The 22,877-nt window shown below is 38.8% G+C and overlaps 1 protein-coding gene across 1 annotated transcript in view; it reads left to right on the top strand.

The window, feature by feature from the left end:
- Nucleotides 1–1,012: 1,012 nt before the first annotated feature.
- CHMP3 (charged multivesicular body protein 3) overlaps nt 1,013–22,877 on the top strand; it is a 37,790-nt gene continuing 15,925 nt past the window's right edge. The window contains exons 1-3 of the mRNA XM_007477720.3: nt 1,013–1,516; nt 16,094–16,154; nt 22,122–22,301. Of these exons, the coding sequence (XP_007477782.1) occupies nt 1,472–1,516; nt 16,094–16,154; nt 22,122–22,301 (286 nt within the window). The 5' untranslated portion in view covers nt 1,013–1,471. The remainder of the gene's footprint in view (nt 1,517–16,093; nt 16,155–22,121; nt 22,302–22,877) is intronic.

Here is a 22,877-nt window from a genome sequence, read left to right on the forward strand (position 1 = left end):
GGTAGCATACAAATAAACAGAGTCAGAAACAGTAAATAGAGATTTATAGATCTATTTGTGTATCTACATAGATACACATATACACATAAAAACACTTCAGAAATCTGAGTAGAAGTTATGGTGTTCTTTAAGTTCTTTAAGGGAATTAGAATAAAGCCATTTTTCCTGGTTACTCTTAAGGGGAAAGCCACTATTAGCTTATTCTCAATCAGTTTAGTTTCCTCCCATTAAATGCTAATTACAAAGGAGACCAAGTGAATCAGCCCAGAGAGAGGTAGGATATGGGTGTTGTTTTACTGGGCTTGATTTAGGCCAATATCCTTGTAGTTTATGCTTGATATTAGAATAAAAGTAGACACTGCTAGGTCAATCAAGAGTTTTAAAAAAGTAGATTTATTTAGTTATGACAAGAAAAGGATATTCAACAGAATATGAATTGAAGAAACTTCAAGTAGATTCACCTGAGTGATGCTCTCTTCCCTGAGGTGCCCATCCCTTTCTACTAAGCAAGCATTGGAGAGTCCCTGGTTCTCTTCATTTTGTACTCCAGTCACCAAAAAGTCAAATCAGCATTTTGAGTCTTTAGCCCCGATCTGATATCCGGGAGATTGCAGCTGATGGATCTCTTGAATTTGCAGTTCTAATCTTCAAAGGACTAAGCCTTTAAAGAAAAATTTCAGCATTGATAATGAAGGAAGGGAGGAAAGAAGGGAGGGAAAAGGAGGAAGGAATGAATAAAAGATATTGTTTTCTGTGTCTCAGGCATTGTGCTAAGCAATTTACAAATATTCTATCATTTAAATCATTTGACAACGCAGAAAAGAGATGCTGTTATCGCTCTCATTTAAGGGATGGAGATAATAATGGCCCCGAGGTGTTGTGAGTGTAGACTGTAAAGTGCTATAACAAAGGTTAACTATCAGTATCATATTCAGATTACACATCTATTTGAAGTTTAATATGATATTAAGGTAAAATGCTGGCAAAATGCTTAACCGTCAGTTCTCTGGGTAAATCAGTAGATTCCATCTTTCGGTATAACTGCCCTTCTCTCCATTACATTCTTACATCTAGACAATCAGACAATAAATCAAAGGGACAACGCTGAACAACATCTCTGGCTAGGGTGGAAGTTGCCGCTCTAGCTCTATTTTCTGCCAGACTGCCCTCCCGCTCTTTTGCAGTTCTAGTTTTTGCCCAGTCTATAGCCCCGAGGCGTAACGCATTTGCGCATGCGCAAGACAATCGCAGGGGTCAGGGGAAAAGCCTTTGATAGGACCCCGCCCCTTAGCCACGCAACTCTTTTTTGCGCCTGCGCTGCGCGCCTGCGCCCAGCTCTCTTAGTCGCCGCCGCCTCCGCCGCTTCCTCCTTCTGGAACCGGCTCCTTGGCCCCCGTCCCGGGGGCCCCACCCAGGCGGCCGCGGCGCCCGTGACAGGAAGGCGTAAGGGGTCGGAAACGTGGCGTACGCAATGGGGCTCTTTGGAAAGACGCAAGAGAAGCCTCCCAAGGAGCTGGTAAGGGGGCAGCGGCGGTTGGACCCTCTTGTCCCGCCTCAGGGGCGGGCCGGGTCGAGCCATTAAGGCCGGAGGTGGGGAGAGGTGGTGGAGGGGCGCGGCCTCTCGCCTCGCCGAGTGAGAGCTCCTAGACCGCCCCGGGCGGAACGAGGCCGCTTTCCCGCCGCGTGCACGATGCTACTGGCCTCGGGCTTCTTGCCCGGCGCTTCTCTCCTGGGGAGTTGGTGTGAGCCTCCGCCCCTCCCCCCTAGCCTTGGAGCGAGCGATTGGAGAAGAGGATGGGCCTGGGTCGGTAGGGGCGGGACCTGAGCGGGAGAGGGAGTAGCCTAAGCAGGGACTGGAGGGGGCCTGGGGCGGGCCTACGCGGAAGAGGCGGGGCCTGGGTCGGTAAGGACCGGGTTTCCGTGGGAAGAGAGTGGCTTGAGCAGGGTGGGCTCCAGTGGTGGGGCGGGGCCCGAGCTGGGCCGAGAGGGAGCCTGTGTGACTGGTCCTGGTCAGGATTCTGGATCCTCCCTAGCTCCTACTCTGTATGCATTCTATTTTGATCCCGTGGTATTCCCCTTATTTCACAGACGAGGAAACAGTCAGGATTTGAACTCAGGTCTTCACGACCCGTTCCTCTATCCTGAGATTGTGCCACCTAGCATGGGCCATTTAAGTAGCCCTGATCCTTAGTCTTCTCATCTGCCAAATGGACTCAAGGATATCCTGATTCACTTCAATAAATATTAAATACTCACTTCTGTCAAGCACCCTATGTATTGGTGTAAGGAACAGATGAGGTTATGGATAGAACGTTTGTGAGAGTTAAAGAGGATCCCAGATTTGGACCTAGCAGGGACCTTGGAGGTGGGCAGAAAGTGTTTGAGGTCACCTTGGAGTCCAGCCCCAGGGCCTAGGTGTGTTCCTGGGTACTGACAAAGTGCTGCCTAAATGTCTCTTGTTAGTTTTCAGGACGTCCATTTCTTGGTCAGCAAAATGCAAGGGACTAAACTAGATTGTCTCTAAGGAGTCTTCTTGTTTCAAACTGATGCCTTTTCCCTTCTAATCCCCCTTTCTACCCTCCAGGACTCCTTGGTCTTTATAAGATTATTTTCTAGGTGCCCAACCTTTCCCCCTTCTCCTTTCCTCTGATTATCTCCAGGAGAAGCACACAGAAGCACCTGTCTTAGAAGAGGGTCTAGGCTCGCTCACTGTATAAGTATATAAGAATATACAAAAGAATACCCGCCCATCTTGTATCTTTTCTTTTCTCTCCTGGTATGAAGATGACCCTGTGCCCAAAGGACTAGCTCTGGCAGGCCCTTACCCAGGGTCAGATTGTGGCTCCTTCCTAGAGGAGCCATCCAGAAGTTTGTAAGAAATGATGTCTTATTCACAATTAAATTGTAAACTCCATAAGGACAAGGTCTACTTCTTGTCTAATAATAATAGTATCTGCCATTTATATACTACTTAAAGATTTGCAAAGTATGTGCATCATCTCATTTGAGCCTCACAACAGCCCTGTGAAATTGATGCTAGCATTCTTTTTTACGGGTGAGGAAACTGAGGCTCCAGATTAAAAAGACTTGCCTAAAATTACATAGCTAGTAAGTTTATGAAGCAAAATTCAAACTGTGGTCTTCCTGATTCCAAGTCCAACACTATTCATTTGTGCAACCTTTGTCCATAACACAGTGCTTTGCACAGATTAGGTGCTTAATAAATGTATATGGAATGACGGTGAAATAGATGCTGCTCACTAATCAGAAATCCTGAGGCTTCATCTGAAAGGATGTTATACTAGGTTGATAGGCAAGAAAGGCTGTAGGATTTTTAACTTTGCTCTAGATTTTCTTTACCCTTTTCTCACCTGCCTCTGGTCCCTGTAGGTCTGTCATTTGCGTAAGGGCTTAATATCCAGGACACACCCACCAATGTGTCTTGATCTCTTTTTCCCCCTTTTCATTTCATTCCTCCAGACCCTGATTACATCATCACTTCTTTTGGACTTCTTGGGCTGATTCTCCCTTTTAGGTTCTGACTCACCTCAGCACTCCTTACCTTCCCTTCCAAATCCTCTTTCTTCCCAACTTCCCTCTTGCTATTGAAGGCTCACCCACCAGGCGTACAGACCTCTCTCCATTCATACTTATGCTGGCTTAGCTCAAGCCCTGATTCCTATTGCAGTAGTCTCCCTCTCCCACCTACTCTTCACCTCACACTATTCCTTTTACCTATCAAAATCTCCCAATATCTTCCTGTAGACTGACATTGGTACTCAACCATTTTCATTCCCCATACCTCTTTGCTTTAGATTAAACTATACTCCCTAGTCAATAGAAAAGGAAAGAAATTCTAGAATTAATTTAGCATGTATATAATCCTTTAAGGTTTGTAAAGTGATTTCTCAATACTATCTCAGAAGAACTCACTGTAGTACGTTCTGGTGTTATTCCCACTTTATAGATAAGGAAGTTGATACTGGCTGAAATAGGTGGGTAGAATAATAGGCACTTAATAAATAACATAATTAATTAACTACTTATTAAGCTAAAGGAAGGGAATTGGAAGATCTAATCTTAAACTCCCAAAGCCAATGTACCTCACTAACTAATGATTTTCACTACCTACAAAGCTATCTAACTATAATTAATTTAACCCCTTCCCCCCCCTCCCCCCCAGTTAGTCTTGAAGGTTACAGGAATAGGGTTCAGAAGAAAATCTCACTGACAATTGTCCTCAGGAGCCTTGCGCAGCTCTGTTGAAAATCACTCTTCAGCAGCAGCAGCAGGAATAGGCAGAATCTCAAGAAAAGCCTCAGGAGAGGAAATATCTGGCTCTCTAGGTCCATCCCAGAATAACCAGACAGAAAACCCTCCTGACTCTTCTGACTGTTAGGGAAAGCTCATGGATAGGACGAGCCAATATAATAAAAATGACCATCCTACCCAAACTTATTTATCTATTTAGTGCCATACCCATTGAACTACCAAAATACTTCTTCACTGATTTAGAAAAAACCATAACAAAGTTCATTTGGAAGAACAAAAGATCAAGGATATCCAGGGAAATAATGAAAAAAAACACATATGATGGGGGCCTTGCAGTCCCTGACCTAAAACTATATTACAAAGCAGCAGTCATCAAAACAATTTGGTACTGGCTAAGAAACAGAAAGGAAGATCAGTGGAATAGACTGGGGGAAAGCGACCTCAGCAAGACAGTATACGATAAACCCAAAGATCCCAGCTTTTGGGACAAAAATCCACTATTCGATAAAAACTGCTGGGAAAATTGGAAGACAGTGTGGGAGAAACTAGGAATAGATCAACACCTCACACCCTACACCAAGATAAATTCAAAATGGGTGAGTGACTTAAACATAAAGAAGGAAACCATAAGTAAATTGGGTAAACACAGAATAGTATACATGTCAGACCTTTGGGAGGGGAAAGGCTTTAAAACCAAGCAAGATATAGAAAGAATCACAAAATGTAAAATAAATAATTTTGACTACATCAAACTAAAAAGCTTTTGTACAAACAAAACCAATGTAACTAAAATTAGAAGGGAAACAACAAATTGGGAAAAAATCTTCATAGGAACCTCTCCTGTCACTCACACTCACCTGTCACTCCCCAACGTTCTGGAATCTTTCTGCTCTCAAAGACTTCCTGCTTCTGCCTTGTAGGACTTCCTCCGGCTTTGCAGAAAAGACCTAAATCCTATATTCTTCCAGCATGGGAAAGGTAAAATTAATTTGCTAAAGATCACATTGCTGGTGTGATGGGATTATTCTAATGTATCCCTTCCTGCTTCTAGGTCCAGCCTTCTGTTCCTAGCAGCCACTATAGGTACATTTATAGGTGAAAATAGAACCTCATCTTTATATTTATCCTGATTACCCCAGTCATCTCTCTGGCTTCTCTGAATTCTCATAATGATGCCTTAGATTGTACTTACTTATTCACATGTATATCTAAACTCTCTTCCCTAATTCTCCAACTGTTGTATTCCTACTACACTTGTAAAGTCCAACAGAGTTATTAACTTTTCTTGTCTCTAGAGGCAATATTTCATAAATTTCAGTTTATTTATTAATCAATTGGCCAAGAGCTACACAGTGAAGTTTAAGTGAATTGCCCAAAGTCACATAGGTAGGAAATGGTTGAGATCAGTTTTGAATCCAGGACCTCCCGTCTCTGGGCCTGGCTCTCAATACACTGAGCTACCCAGCTGCCCCCTTCAAGTTCTCTTTCACAAAATGACTAATACGGAAAGATGTTTTATACTATTACATGTGTAAAATCTGTTTCAGATTACTTGCCATCTTGGGGAGGGCAAGCAGAGAATTTGGCTCAAACCTTTAAAAAAAGAGTTAAAAATAGTTTTGGGTTTTGTTTTTTTTTTTCATGTAGTTGAGGGGGGAAAATATTTTTAACAACTTCCCCCAAACTAGATGTAGTCAACAAGCAACTTCTTCATTCTGGTTGTTTCCTGAGGAGAGTTTCCATCTGGCAGGAGAAGGTCAAGGGTACTTTCTCCAGATAGTTCTGGCAGTTAGGTTCTTCATTGCAGAGGATGAAATCAGCTTTCTGGTACAAATCTACCTTGCAGGAGCTGAGCAGGATGAGCCAGTTTTTCTTGGGGCTAATCACTGAAGTCTAATAGAGCCAAATGACCAAACGCTGGCCTAGCACAGCATCTTTCACTTATAGGGGACATTTAGGAAATGTCAGTCACTGGGCATTTATTTTCTGGATGCTAAGCACTGGGCATACAAGGAAAGACAGCACTGGTGTCTGTGGCAATACTGTGCAAATCACTAGGTATAAACAAAATAGGAGGAGGCAAGGTACAGGCGCTAGTACATATCATGGCAGAATGTCTTGTGCATAATGAGCATAAATGTTTGCTAAAGTGAATTACTGGGTGTGTGGGATGAACTAGAAGACCACCCCCCACCCTCCAATGCATAGGTGCAGAGACAAGCATTTTATAGATTCCTGATGCAAGACCCTCTCCCCTCTCTGTCCAATACCCCTGTGATCTGAGGGCCTAACTTACAATCTAGGCATGAATGTCTACCCAATCAGAAAGCAACAAGTTACATAGCATATATTTTGGCTCCTAAAGGTCAGAGGAGATAAGGAGGCAGGATAGGTTAATGGTTTGCTTTCTTGAGAGAAGCAGCCTCCCCAGTCACTGGGCCTGTGGCAATAACAGAATGTCCTTGAGGGTTCCCCCCATCATCCACCTTGTCATCATTTGTCCGTGTTGGAGAGGCTTCGTTACTCTTCTGGAATGTTTTCTTCAGTGATTGGGAGCAGGGAGGAGGATGCAATACACTGGAGGACCACTCTAGGTAGTGTAATTATGCCTTACAGTTCAGACCTAAAGTAAAGATAGAACAATATGAGTGATTAATAAAACAGCAGCACAAAGCTGAGGCCCAGTATAGAACATTACAGATCCAGTACAGGTGCAACTTATGCTTGAAACTACAGATTTTCAGTTGATCTTGAACTAGTGCTAACTGGTAAGAAATAGAAGATTTCAGCGGATGAAGGTCTTGTTCTTATCATTGCCTAAGGCCAGCCTCCATGAGTAGCATAGATGTTGAACAAGTCACATGGCTCATGCCTGGCTCTCTGGGAACTCGAGTAAGTAGGAATCACAGCAGCATCAGGCCACATAACTTTTCACAGTGGCTCAAATCAGCTGTTATGCCAGGGGTGTGAGCCAAGTCTGAGGGCATTCGAGAGCCATTCTTTAGGAGTGATGAAAAGGGCTGTCCAAATCCTCCAGAAGCACCTTGCACAGCTACTTTTGCATTATTCTGTGCTGTGCTTAGACCTTAGCAAGAGGGTGATCCTGGCAAGGCAGTCAAAGGAAGACAGCATGGTGGGGTGGATGGATGGTGAGTCCAATGCCAGGCAGGAAAGCGTCCTGGGACTCCAGAGCTCTAGCTGAACACTCACAGCAAGTCACAGCCTAGTTTTCTGTTGACATAAACTGCTTCTAATCCAGGCAATCTCCTGTCCTCCGAATGCCTTAAATGACATTTGTACGAAGAATCTTTAAAAATTAATATAAAATTCATTTTAGTCCTTTTTTTTTTAAGTTTCTGTATCTCCACCTCTTTTGAAGAGATCTCTTCCTTTTTTATCTCCAAAGGAGCTACCTCTTATAACCCCCCCCCCAAAAAAAAATTTGAACAAGGGGGGAAAAAAGCAAAACCACTCTATACCTGGAGCACATATGCAGTATTCTGTGCCTGTTGTTTCCCAACTTGTAACTAAATTAGAGGATGCAACTAAATCAAGATACTCCAACTAAATTAGAAATGGAAACAAGCATTAGAAAGCAAACCAACTTATTTGTTCCCTTTAAGGGAGGTACCTATAGTGTCCCCAGAGTGTGGTATAATGAATCTCCTGTGTCACAAAAAGTTTATACAAGCTGATATAGACAGTTTTCCAACATATGAAGAACTGATGGGAGTTGTAAAGCAGTTCAAGCGCTTAGTTAAGCTTTATAATCCTTCTTATTTGAACTTTGGCATCCTTATGGATAAATTATTAACAAAAAGGGAGAAACAGATTATATAGGACACTAATAATAACCCCCAAATTGCCAGTTGGCCAACTGAGGATCCTGGTTGGGAAGTTAACTCTTTTGCGGGATACAGAGATTTAACTACAGCCAGAGAGGCAATAATTGAAACTATGAGACAAAATTCCAGATGCCCAGGAACCTGGTCTAAATTTGAGCGCCTAACGCAGGAAGTGAGAGACTCCCTCCACTTTCCTCAATAGAATTATTAACTGTGCAGAAAAATTGATTGGGTTGGAAACTTTAACAGGTAAAAACATAAATCCCATTCACAGGCAGTTTATAAAAAATGTATGCCCTGTGGTCCAAAATTATTTTCAGGGTAACTGTCCAAATTGGTTTGACATGGGTCTTGACGAAATTCCATACCAGATGATATTCCAAAAGGTTTATGGGCCACAAATTCTACAGATGTAGGTTTATTAAAATCAGCAACCCCCGTTAAAGTGCTGACTAAAGGAGGTCTACTACCATGCATTCCAGAGTACCCACTAAGTCAAGAGGCCATCGGGATTACCCCCATAATAAATTCGTTATTATTGCATAATAATACCATGAATCTCTGAATATAACACCCCAATTTTACCGATTAAAGAACCCAAGCTAAATGCTGAAGGACAAATAGTCTGTAGATTCATTCAAGATTTAAGAGCTGTTAATGATCACATAGTAAAATCTTACCTAGTTGTACCAAGTCCTGCTACCATCATTTCATCTATCCCAAGTCATGCAGGATATTTTACTGTGGTTGACTTATATTCTACCTTTTTTCTCAATACCTATACGTGAAGACTCACAAAAGATATTGGCATTCACGTGACAGGAAAATCAATATTCATGGTCCTATTTGCCTTAAGGATTCTGTGAAAGTCCTTCATTGTTTTCTCAAATCTTAAAGTTTTAAAAATATTCAGTTTAAGGACAGTAAACTTATTCACTTTGTAGATGATTTACTTCTGGCATCACCATCTGCAAAAGTGTGCCTACATGATAGTAAACTTCTTCTGTGTGAGCTCTACAAGAGGGGACATGAAATAACAAAAACTAAACTTCAATGGTGTATTCCTTGCATAGAATATTTAGGGTTTGTGCCATCTGAGGGGTGCAGAAGCATTTCCCAAAAGAGAGTAGCAGACATACAAAAGCTGAGTGGCCCTAAGACCAAAAGGCAACTCAGAGCTATCTTAAGAATCACAGATTTTTGCAGGCAGTGGATACTGTAATAATTAAAATGGTTGAGGTCATAAACTATAGTGATTAAAATAGTGGAAGACTTAAAGTTGTAATAGATATAAGAGTAGATGAGTAAGTTGTGACCGCAGGAAATATGTTTTCACTATAGTGTTTTGTTTTTAAATCAAATATAAGGTGGTCGCCAGGGAAATATCCCAATTATTCAAATATACCCAAGATAGCAGGGTTTTATAGAGATTTTAATTAATATAAATGTGGAATTAAAGAAAAGGAGAGAAAGAGAGAAAAAGGGGAATAATGAGAAAAGGATAGGCCAGCCCAGGGCAGCCCTGGCCAACCCAGGCCTAAACCCTTAAGAGAAAGATCAGTCAGTCCTTAATCACTCACCACAAGATCTGTCCAAGCAAGGATTCTAGTGACACCAGGCCAGCATCATCTCAGCTGCCTTCACCAGCTCAATCCTCAATCTGAATCCTTTCTGAATGAATCTGAGCTCCTATTTAAAGGGCATTTTCTCCTATGTCACCTCCCCTAAGTCCTTATATCTACCAATCACAGTAGATGGTTTTCAAAGGACAGACCATTTTTAGTTTACACCTAAGAAGCTGTAAATTTTTGAGTGATTCACACCAGGAAAGCTCTGAGTAAGTTTCTCACCTCTTTGTTCCTTGTAAAATTCACAAGTTGCTTGACCTTTATAGGTACTTAGCACCCCTTTGTATTATATCTAAAAATAGGCACAGCTTAAGAATTTTTGTCCTACTATAAGTATGGGTTTAAGTATCTTTCATTGTTCAGCAAGGAGTTTTTTTTCCCTAAAGCAAGCTTAAGTACCTGTGGAGTAGAGGTCTTCACATTCCTGATCTAAGTAGAGTTCTTACATTCCTGGTCTAAGTAGCTTCACTGCCCAAATGGGGAATGGTCCCAATGGGGAGTTTTTTTAACATTCACAAGTCTGAGAAATTTCAAGATTCACAATACCTAATTATGGTGAACTTACAAAACCATTGACTGCTTTAACAAAAGACACTGAGAAAGAGCCACTGAAGCAAAAACCAGAGCATTTGTAAGCAATTGCAAAGTTAAAAGAGGCAATATTATCAGCTCCTGCTCTTGGTATCCCTAATTATTCAAAACCATTCTTGCTCTATGTCCACAAGTGAAATGGAATAGCTTCAGGAGTGTTGACATAGAGTTTAGGACCAAACCAGCATCCTATTGCATATTATTCTAGTCAACTAGATCCCATAGCCGCAGGAATAGCTCCATGTTTAAGAGGGTTGGCAGCAACTGCATTGCTTGTTACCAGATCTGCAGATTTAGTGTTAGACTGCCCACTGACAGTTTATTGTAAACAAGAAGTCGAGGCACTTCTCTAAAAGTTCAGAATGCAGGCATTTTCATATCATTGCTTGGCTAAATATGATGTAGTGCTTTTGGGGAATGAACATATAACATTAAAGAGATGCAATACCTTAAATCCAGCTACATTATTACCCGATTTACCAACACAGGGGGAACTATAGTGCAATTAATAGAGAGGCCTTGAGAAAATCTGTCAGATACACCTCTTGACAACCTTGACCTGATCTTATTCACAGATGGATTATTATATATGCAGAATGGAATAAGATTTACAGGTGCTGCAGTAGTAAGTGAATTTGAGACTCTATGGTTTGCTTCACTACCCAGGAGCCAAAGTGCTCAAGGAACAGAATTAATTGCTTTAAAACATGCATGTAAGCTTGCAAAAGACAATATTTACACTGATTCCAAATATGCATTTGGAATTTGCCATGCTGTCAGTTCTATCTGGCTTTAGAGAGCATTTTTAACATCTAGTGGGAAAAGAATCACTCATGCAGAAATAATTCAAGAATTACTGTCATCTCTCCCAACTACCAAAAGAGTTGACAGTGATTCACTGCAAAGGGCATTCTTTAGGACAAGACTTAGTTGCCAGAGGAAATTGTAGGGCGGACATGGCTGCATGATATGCTGCACAAAATGCTCCAGCCTGCATTATGAATCTCTCTGTTATGGATACCACATATTTAGAAAAAGTATACAATGACAAAGAGATTCAGAAGTGGGAGCAAAATTTTGGAGCTAGAAAAGAAAATGGTATTTGGATAGCATCAATGGGAAAACTAATTCTTCCAAAAGCATTTTACTCTTATATCTGCCAAGCAATACACAAAAAGGGTCATTTGGGGACACAAGCATTAATTGATACTGTTAAAAGAACTTGGTTACCTCTGGGAATAAGCACTGTGGCAAATAAGATCTGCTTAGCTTGCTCTGTGTGTACACAATTTAACCAAAGCATATTTAAACAAAAGGTTTTTGGTGGTTGTCCACTAGTTCACACCATTTGAGCATTTGCAAATAGATTATATCAACATTCCCAAATCAGGACAATTTAAATTTTGTCTAGTAATAGATGGCCAGAACTAACTAGATGGCCAGAAGCTTTTCTATCTAGTAAAAACGCATCAAGCTTTGTAGCCAAAATCTTCTTGAAAGAGGTCATTCCAAGATTTGGTGTACCACTAAGAGTAGATTCTGACAAAGGGAGCCATTTTACAGATTCGGTTCTAAAACAAGTTTATGAGAATCTGGGTATCACGCCAAAATTTCATGTCCCATATCACCCTCAAAGTTCTGGGCAGGTGGAGAGACTAAACAGAGAAATCAAAACTATGATTGGGAAATTATGCATGGAAACTCATTTGAAGTGGGCAGAGATTTTGCCTCTAGCACTATTCTATCTGTGCACTAGACCAAGAGGAGATATGCATATCTCACCATATGAAATTTTGGACATTCACCATTGCAGGCAAAAAGTTTTAAAACAGCTTATGTATCTATACTTGGAAGGGATCTTGCACTTGCTGAATATATCACAGAGTTACAAAACAGGGTTAGAGAATTACAAGAAATGGGAATTTTAACTCAAGGGGGTCTGTTAGATTATGCACTCCATTCGATAAAACCTGGGGGTTCAGTTTACATTTAAAAAAATCTTTAATAGAACTAGCGCAACACAACCATTATGGGTAGGACTGTTCCATATTATTTTAACAACACTGTCAGCTATTCGTGTATTAGAGAAGGAAACATGGCTGCATTGCTCTCATGTGAAAAAAGCAACAGCAGCAGAAGAGATTACACCAGACAAAATGGCTGCAGTCAAAAAGATATCAGAAAGGGGCAGCTGGGTAGCTCAGTGGATTGAGAGTCAGGCCTAGAGATGGGAGGTCTTAGGTTCAAATCTGGCCTCAGACACTTCCCAGCTGTGTGACCCTGGGCAAGTCACTTGACCCCCATTGCCTAGCCCTTACCACTCTTCTGCCTTGGAGCCAGTACACAGTATTGACTCCAAGACAGAAGGTAAGGGTTAAAAAAAAAAGATATCAGAAGAAATTATTCAAGAAGAAGAATGAATAGAGACAGATCAAGATGAAGACAACATAGAAGAAACATAGATGACAGCAAAAAGGACAATTGAACTATAACAAAGACATTGAAAAACAAGTCAACACAGAGAAGAGGAACACAAAACATTATGGACATGAACTATAAGATTTTTTGCACCATTATAACACTATACACTTTCACTATAGTTGTAAATGAACACTACATAGTAACAACATGAAGACAGAAGCTAGTAGCAGAGGAGGTGACTTTAAAGATTTGGTAAGTATCCATTACAAAATAACACATATAGGACACATTTCTCACAAACTGCAACATCATAACCAGTTGATGACTATCCATAGAAATAAATACAGACAAATCACCTTGGGAAAATAATAATAATTGTACACATTAAAATAATAAGATCTTATCTCACAGGAAGACTTTATGTGTTCCTTGGAGATAAAATCAAGAAAACATGCATAACTTTCTAAAGAAAATCTTTAAGGCTTTTCTTAGACTGTTTTAAGGAAGTAAGTTTATTTTCTTCCTAAAACATGTAAATAGTTTATACATAACATATACATACATGTAGAAACTGTATAGCTGTGTATATAGTTAAATTATTACAAAGTTTTGATTTTATTAGTATAGTAAGTTAATTTTGAGTTTTAATGTAGTTAGTTTTGGTTTTCTGTATTAATGATAGGATAAGGTCTTAGCATAGTAAAAAGTTTCATTTGAATTGTTCAAATAGATAGTTTGCATGTGTTTTGCATAGTTAATATTTTAGATAAGACTTTAGTTTTTTGTAAAACATAAGTTAGTTTTCATAACTATTTTGTTTCAAAAGTTTGCACTTTGTATTTTGCATTTTGCATTTCTGTAATTTTGTTTTGCACTTGCATTTGTGTAAATATGTTTTCATTGATTATTTGTTTTCATTGAAATTTTCTTTCATTTATATTCCTAGTACAGGTTAGCATAGATAAAGTATAGCAATAAGAATAGGAAAAGATAAGTATAAGATTAAGACTATTTTTATAAAATATAATAATAATAAGGCTAGGTATAGCTTTAGAATTAAATAGAATAGCGAGCATACAGGAGAGACTTTTCATCTCTCCATATGCTCAAGGGGGGGAATTGTAAGGATGATATTAGAAAATAAGTATTGTTTTATTAGTTTAGGGATAAAAAGTAGAGTGCTGGCTTGAGAAAGAACTGGAGTTTGAAGCAGAGCTGAGAGAGTGTGTTGATTTCATTTGTTGACAGTTATAACCATTTTTCTACGGCAACTACTCTCTGGCAGTTGGCAAAGACACACACTCAGATTTTCTCTCAGGGCTGGAGGAGGTATCATCTTTGCCTCTCTCTGTCTGAGGGAAAGACCTGAAGGAGCTCAATGTTTTCCTTTCCTAACTTGGAAACAGTATTGACTATCTATTGCGGTTTTATAGAAAAACCTGGTCTTTGGTTTGGACTCTCAGTCTGTTAAGGCTCAGAGTCCTAACTTGATTCTTGTTGAGACTCAACCACCTAGCCTTTGTTATTTTATAATTTGAAAGCAAAGTTAAGAATTATAAAGATAATAGTGGTAGTTTTTTATTTAGATAGTATAAATTTGGGATAGTCAGATCAGGGAGGAGTAGAGTAGCCTGTGAAACATAGGAGAAGTGGTTCCTTATGGAACCTGGGGATTTATTTGGGTGGATTTAGAATCTCTTAGAATTAGAAACCCTTCTTTTAGCCTTATATATTTCAATAAATATTTTGGGTTTTTTAACTCACCATTTATTATTTTTACAAGCTCTACAAATGGGAAGGGGTTGGAGAGGTGAATTTGCTCATCTTTTTTTTCTGAATTAAACTTGGTATGTCTGTTACTGTAATTACACAGCATGAAGTTTCATTGTAATGAATGTTCTTTCCATTTTCACAGATAGAGTTTTTCATAGATGATTTTCATGGCTCTGCTTAGCCCCCTCTTCATTGGTTTGGACATGCCTTTCATGCTTCTCTCAATTCTTCATAACATTGTTTCTTGTGGCACAATAATAGTCCATTATATTCACGTACCATAATTTGTTTAGTAATTCCATAGATGATAAGTATTTACTTTCCATTTCTTTGCTGCTACAGAAAGTGCTACTGTTTTTTACTTTTAGTCTTTAATGTGTATCAGAGGGTTGGGACATTTTAGCCATTTTCTTAGCATAATTCAAAATTGCTTCCCTGAATGAATGAATGAATGAATGAATGAATGAATGAATGAATGAATGAATGGAAAAGAATGTATTAAACCATTGCTATCTGCAGTCGTAGATACAAATACACAAGCAAAGATGGTTTCTGCCCCTAAGGAGCTTATGTCCTAATTGGAAAAGCAGCCAGGGGAATGGAAGCCAGGAAGGAACACTTTGTCTTTTCCCCCTTTGTACTAAACAAAGTCTGGGAAAACAAAAATATTGTCCTCATCCAAAAATTCATGTCTCCTTTCATACCTTGAGGCCATCAAGCAAGGGGCACCTTGGAAGTTAGAGGGATGGTGAGGGACACCATTGGTGAGTACCATGACATACCCCATTCAGACACCAAGGTAGAATTGTTTTGACCTGAGGCATTGAGATTCATGGCAAGGGGCCAGTGCAGAGGAGGGAGTAAAGTGAGCATGGCTGGGCTTTCCTGAAACATCTGTGAGGAGAGGCAGGCCCCAGCCACTGGCTGAGGGGATCAGGTAGAAAGTTCTACGCTGGCTTCCCAGGTGTGGGCAGTGGCATGGAAGTAGCTCTGTCCAACAAAGGCTTAACCGTTCTTCTGTCCTGTTTGTTAGTCCATAAAATGCGGTAAAATCTCAGAGTTCTTTTGATTTGGGATTTCCTCACAGTGACTTAATTGCTCTAAGTCAGAAGACCTAGGTTTAAATCCTAATTCTGGCACTTGTCTAACCTTGGGCTATCAATTAATCTCTTTGGGCATCAGTTTACTCACCTGTAAAGTGAGGGACTAGATGGGGTAGATAACTTATAAGATTCCTTCTAGTTCTAAGTCCAAGATTGCTTGAAAAACTTTTGTTGTATTTAAAAAGGAACAGTATTCTAGGATTGAGTTAAAGTCTTGTGTTTCTTTGTTCGATATCCTAGTAATTCATTTTGGGTTTTGTGCCTATCAGATGAATGAAAAAGAAGGTACCAGGAAAAGAGCTTTAGTTTGTTATTAAAGCCTTTACTTTGAAATTGATCTTATATGTGCTACCCATAGGGCCATCTTCATGAAAAATAATTTAATCTTTATATATTTAGTTTTTAAAAATTAATGAATTGCCAAGTTTTAGCGTCTCATGACAGTTTGTTCCCCCTTCAGGTCAATGAATGGTCATTGAAGATCAGAAAAGAAATGAGAGTAGTTGATAGGCAAATAAGAGGTAAGTGATCTTGCCCTTTTCCAATTCTTCAGTCTGATTTATACCCTTTATTTTGATATAATAATAGCAAAAATTCTTTGCCAACATACTTGGAGATGTATTTTGTTAGACTTTTATTATTTTTTTATTTATGATGGGTATTGGAAATGAAGAAATAAATCCAGAAGCTTTTATTTTTGTCTAATGGATAAAAAGAAGGGAAAAACGAAAGTTTATAAAGAAATAGTAAGCCTTTTGTAGAATTTAAATGAAAAAAACTAAATACACTTGAATAAAAAAGAATATCATAGTTATTTGCTCCTAAATAGTTTATCATAGATAGCTTGGTTATAATTTGAAGATATTATGTCCTCAGAAGATAAAAAATATTGAGATGACTTGAAAAATGACAATAACAGTCTCACAGGTTTTTAGAGATGGAAGGGATCTCAGTGGGTACTCAAAGGAATTTCTGCTATATATGTGACAGACCTCTGGACCACCTAAGGGAACCTGACCTCCTGAGGTTGCCAGATACCACTTTTGAACAATTTTCATTGTTAGGAAGTTGGTTTTTACATTAGGACTAAATTTACCTCTTGACTTCTTCCCTTGTTACTCCAGGTGTTAACCATAGGAACTAAAAAACAAGTCTAACCCCTTCTCTACATGACAACAATGTGGTCTGTAAAATTCTAGGAGACAAAAAGGTTTGCATATGAAAAATCAATCTATTAATTAGGCTAGCAAATACTCAATAAATCAAATTCAGTAATCTCTCAGTGACAAAAAGCACCCTAGGCCAGTTTAAATCCCAGCAGCTTCCTTCTGACAGAGACCACCCCTGAGTAAAAGGCATTTCAGGAAGGAGGTGGACTTAGAGTTTTCAGCTCCTCCTGTTGGGGTTGAGTGAAAACTGCAAACAGCGGCCTAGTCTTGAGATTCCATCCACCTCTAATGATCTTGGCAAAGAAAACCACTCCATTCAGGATCTTCCTGGTTAAGTTTCTCTTTTGTGAGCCAGGTCAACCCAGACCTTGATAAAGGGAACAAGGGCACATGAGTCACTCTTGGTAAAGAGGACTAGCTGAGGTTGGCTATCCTGGACCCTGGGAGAGGCTGGAATGTGATCACGTTCCTTTGCTAGAATGAGAGACCTCTCAAAAAGCTAAATGGAAAGGGGGGGGGGGTTGTCAGAAAAGGGAATATTACTTTTTTCCCTTTTTTAAAAATTTAGACTATTTTTCCATGATTACATGATTCTCCCCCCTCCCAAAGCCAACAGATTATTCCACTGGGTTATCCATGTATCATTGTTCAAAAACTATTTCCATGTTATTCATATCTGCAGTAGAGGGACCCTTTAACATCAAAACCCCAGTCATATCTCTTATCACACTATGTGATCAATCACATTTTTTTCTAATGCATTTCCATTCCCAGTTCTTTCTCTGGATGTGGATAGCGTTCTTTCTCATAAGTTCTCTGGATTGTCCTGGATCATCACATAGCTGCTAGTAGAAAAGTCATTATATTCAATTGTGCTAGAGTGTGTCAGTCTCTGTGTACGGTATTTTCCTGGCTCTGCGGGATTATTACATTTTAACAATAATCAAATAATACAGCATTAAAATCAGTTTTCCTCAATAGCCCTTCAGATACTTGGAGACAATTATATTTGATCTACACCTTCTTTTCTTTAGGCTAAATATCCCTGGTTCCCTCCTTATCATTGTCCTTCTTAAATGGTTATACCCAGCCCTGAATATAGTTCTCCAGAGGTTTGATAGGCAGCATACACAGAGACTCTCATCATCTTCCTGAAACTGATGCTTCTCCCAGAGCTAAAGGTAGAATTGACTTTTTTGGCCACCACAAACTGCTGACTTACTGAGCTTGTAGTTGGCTTAAAACAAAACAAAACTCTCACACACACACACACACACACACACACACACACACACACACACACACACACACACACACACACACACACAAAACAAAAACAAGAAAGATTGCTGTCAGGCCTCCCCCTCCTGTGCTTGTGAAGCTGATGTTATCCTGTTCATGGTTGCAAAACTCTTGGGATAAAATTTAATAAATCAGGTTCAATATATCCCAAATGTTCCCTTTAAAAAATTGGTTTAGTGAATAGAAGTGGACAGGAGTTGAAAATATGCCTTAGATCAGAAGTATCTTTGATACTATATATACAGTATCCTTTTGAAGAGTATTCTTAAGCCTCCAATTAAAAACTTGGTAAGAGGTTAGAGAACATTCTAATACTGTTTATTAAAATCTTAATCATCTTTAAATTTAGTCATTGTAATATATAATTTGATTAGATTATTATACCATTGGCCATGATGTGAAAATAGATTTATTGTATTATAGAGTCAGAATTATTTGAACAAAATTGTCAGAGAAGGAATCCATATCTATTTATAGAGATATATATATAATCTATATATAAAAATAACTAAATGTGGCACTGATACTGAGGGGCCATGTAATAGCTGAAATGCTTTCAATAATGAAAGTTTCCGGTCCTTCTATAATATTCACACATTAATCTCTATGACACCTCCATTTCCTCATCAGTAATATTACTAATAATGCCTGATCACACAGATGTTTTGAGAAAAGTTTTTTTCTGTAGGCCCTAAAGCACTATAAAAGATCAAATAAAAATAGTATTATCATCAAGTAGAAATATTTAATTTATGGCTTAATAGATTATTAAAGGGAAGAAATTCTGATAGTGTTTAAATTGATTTTTTTATTGTCAATATTAATATTCACTTAGAGAAAGAAGGAAAAACTTTTATACATCCAAAATTTAACCACCTAATTTCAGACTTTTGGAGTATGTTGAGTTTGGGGAACAGAAAGTAGGATGTAAAGTACCTCAGAGCAATCAGTGTTGCGTGAAATAAGAGTGAAGAGAGGTAGGTTAGAGGGAACTGAAAGAGGTTCTATTTGGTGCTACAGGCAGTAGGGAGTTCTATAAGGCTTTTGAACAGCGGAGTGTACCTTTGTTGATCCTGTTCCTTCTCTCATTGGGATGTCCTCAATCCTTTCCCCCATTCTTCATTCCCTTCTTATTGTAGGAAGCTTCCTCAGCTGTAAAACAGACAGAATCACAGCACTTACCTTCCGTCTCAGGGTTGTTGGAGCACATGAGAATATTTGAAAAGTATCTGGCACATAGTAGATGCTATATAAATGTTTATTCCCTCCCCTTTTACTGATGCTAGCCTTTGATCGGCTTTGTTTTTCCAAACTTGCTGTTTGTACTGCATGATTAGCCCTTTATAAAATAGTGAGACAAAATTTCCTTTATGACTTGTGGAAGCAGAACAACAGGTTTCAAGCTGTAGGAACAGTTTTTTCTGACTTTATTTGTGTGAAAGGTGTTTTATAGTTGAAATTAATTTAGGTAGAATTATCATTTTTATTATATTGGTTTAAGGAGCAATACTTTCAAAGAAGACTGGATTAGCCAGGCCAGAAGAGAAGAGAAGGTTACATTGTGGACAGCAGAGAAGTAACACAGGCAATTGTTATCATTGGAATTGTGGTGATCCAGATTTCAGTGTTCATTCTTATATCCCTCAGACAGTTGTAGCCCCTTAGAATACTGGTATTACACCAGCCATACAAATGAACTGAAATCTGTTTCTTCTCGACATGTTTCCTAATTTTCCAGGGAAGCTCCTTGGCTCTTTGCTTGAAGGTCTCTTGGCTCCAGTCCAACAAAGCCCTTCTTTGATCATCTTTGAGTTTTATTGTCTAAAGTTCATGGGCATTGAGGTGGGATACAGGAAATGGAGCTAAATTACACTGAGGATGGGAAGACAAGAGGGAGAAAAAGAAAGGATCTGCCTATCCTGTGACTATAAAGTAGTGATACCACTTTTTGTTTTGTGATTTGTGTGACCACTTCTTAGCTGTGTGACCCTAAGCAAGTCACATAACCCCCATTGCCTAACCTTAGAGCTCTTCTGCCTTGGAACCTTCAAGACACAATATGGATTCCAAGTCAGAAGGTAAGGGTTAAAAAAAAAAAGAAAATAGTCCAAGGGCTTGAGGGACTTGGCCCAAGGTCACACAGATAGATAGGAGGGAATATCCACCCGGAAGTGAGGTGTTTGTTCCACTGTGTTGCATGCTTCAGTGTTGCGCGCCTCCCACATCATATTATGTCCATGAAGAGCTACTTCAGCCATTTGCTAACTGTAACTCATTTACATTTTTTCTCCATTTCTTTGTAATAAAAAATGTTGCCCCCTAATATATTTTCAAATAGATTTCTTTTTCTTTATAAGACTTTGAAATGCTCGGTGTATTCCCAGAAATGGCAAGAATTAGGTCAGTATAGGGTATGGACATTTTTATGAGTCATGAATATATTATCTGATTGTCCTCCAAAAATATTCTCTATCAGTTTGCATTTCTTCCATCATCATCTGGATATATCTTTTTCTCCACATTCTCACTGTAATCAAATCTTATCACTTAGTTATTAATTTTTTGCCAGTTTGCCTAGTATGACATGTACTATGTTAGAGTTAATTTGCATTTCTGAGGCCTAATGAGGTTGATCATTTCTTCAAATTATGTAATCCATTAGTGTATCTGCTTTTGTATATTGGTTTTATCCTTTGGCCATTCAGTGAATATCCAAGTATTTTTTGCCCAGGTAAATTTTAGATATTAAAATTGTATTATACTTACACAGATAGTTTTCTAATGAATTGTTTTTCTTTTTGTCATGATTATAGTGTTTTTGTAAGGCAGAACTTTATGTAATCAAATCCATTTAGGCCTATTTTAAACGCTGCTTTCTTCAGTAAGGTATGTTGATATATAGGTAGGACCTTGAACTCAAGGTTCCTAAAATCTCCCAATGGCCCAACTACCTTATTATTGGTCAAAGGGAAGATGGTATAGTGGATAGAGGGAATCAGGAAAAACTGAATTTTAAACCTTCCTTAAAACAGTTACTGGTTCTGTGAACCTTGGCAAGTCACTTAACTCCTGTTTGCCCCAGTTTCCTCATCTGTAAAAGGGGGGAATGGTTTGACAATAATAGCTCCTACTTTCAAACAAGGTCATTAGATAACATATTAAGTGTGTTGCCAACCTTAAAGTGCTATATAAATACCAGAAATTAAAATAGAGGTAGGCCCTCACATAATTTATTGTTGGTGTTCAAATGTTACCAGATGTTGTTTCTTCTAGAAAGGGCCCTGAACTTGAAGTCAAAAGATCTGAGTTCATGTCTTGATCTTTCCATTTATAGTCATGTGACCATAACCAAGTCACCTGACTTCTGGGTCTCAGTTTTCTCATCTGTAAAATTATGAGGTTAGATCAGATGACCTGTGCCTTGGTCAGGTTATATTTGCAATGTTGTGATTAGTTCTGAGTATCCCAGTTTGAGATCTAACCTTGAAAGTATCCAGAGCAATAGCCAGGATGGTGAGGGACCTCCTGCCTCAGGAAAGATCTCCAAGATTTGTCTGCTGTGTTATAATGGAGATTCATTTTGCCTACAAGATGAACCAGGTGGCTGTTGAAGTCCCTTCAAACTATAAAATTCTGGAACATGATTACTAAGGTCCTTTGAAGCTTTAACAGCCTAAGATTATACATAGGTTTAAATGGAGAAATATATGGAGGTGTCTTTATAAAGCAGTGAGACTCACAGTTCCTTAGACAGTCAACATTCATACATCATTACCTAATTTATCATTCAGTTTTTAGTAGTTTAGGGATTTTCCTAGCTTTTCTATTCCTTGGAATTGGTTCCAAAACTATACATGAATGCAAATCTGAAAATTGTCATGGTATGGATTATATTTCAATTACTTGTTTCTGTATATTTATGTACAGATCACAATAAGAAATGATGTATTTCAGTGTCAGCAATATTTTCTACAGTCAGCCTCTGATTTAGGTGTTTCTGTTTCATTCAAAATTCAGATATACAGAGAGAAGAAGAAAAAGTGAAGCGATCCGTGAAGGATGCTGCCAAAAAAGGCCAAAAGGATGTTTGTGTAATTCTAGCCAAGGAGATGATCAGATCAAGAAAGGCTGTGAGCAAACTGTATGCATCAAAGGCACATATGAATTCTGTTCTCATGGGCATGAAGAACCAACTGGGTAAGAACTACAGCACTGGGCTAATTCTTTCACTTTGGGGGCCCTTGGTCTCCTACTAGAATTCTCAACAGTGATTTTTACTCCTTTCCTCTCTTGGTTGATGGTTCTGTGGGAGACTTTCATTTTCATTTTTTGCTAAAGTTTTTTAAGCATTCTTATAAGCATTACTTTCTTAGTTGATTTTATTTTTCAGTTAACAAGCATTTATTTTTTCTCCATCCTACCCCATCCCCGACTAAAATGAAAAAAAAAAAGAGAGAGAAAAGCAAAATCCTTGTAACAACTATGCATGTTCAAGCAAAACAAATACCTACATTGTCCACACCTAAAACTGTGCCTCTCATGATGTAGCTTGAATCCATCTTTCTGTCAGGAGATGAGTAGTAGTAAGCTTCATAATCAATCTCTAGAATTGTGGTTAGTCATTGTTCTTCAGTCCTTAAAAATCTATTGGTCTTTACAGTATTGTTGGTTTTTTTGCCCATTTCATTCTGTATTAGTTCGTATAAGTCTTCCCAAGATTCTCTAAATCCACCTCTTTCTTTGCTCATTTCTTGTGGCATAATAATATACTGT

The sequence above is a fragment of the Monodelphis domestica genome, chromosome 1, assembly GCF_027887165.1.
Source record: "Monodelphis domestica isolate mMonDom1 chromosome 1, mMonDom1.pri, whole genome shotgun sequence".
NCBI classification, from domain to species: domain Eukaryota; kingdom Metazoa; phylum Chordata; class Mammalia; order Didelphimorphia; family Didelphidae; genus Monodelphis; species Monodelphis domestica.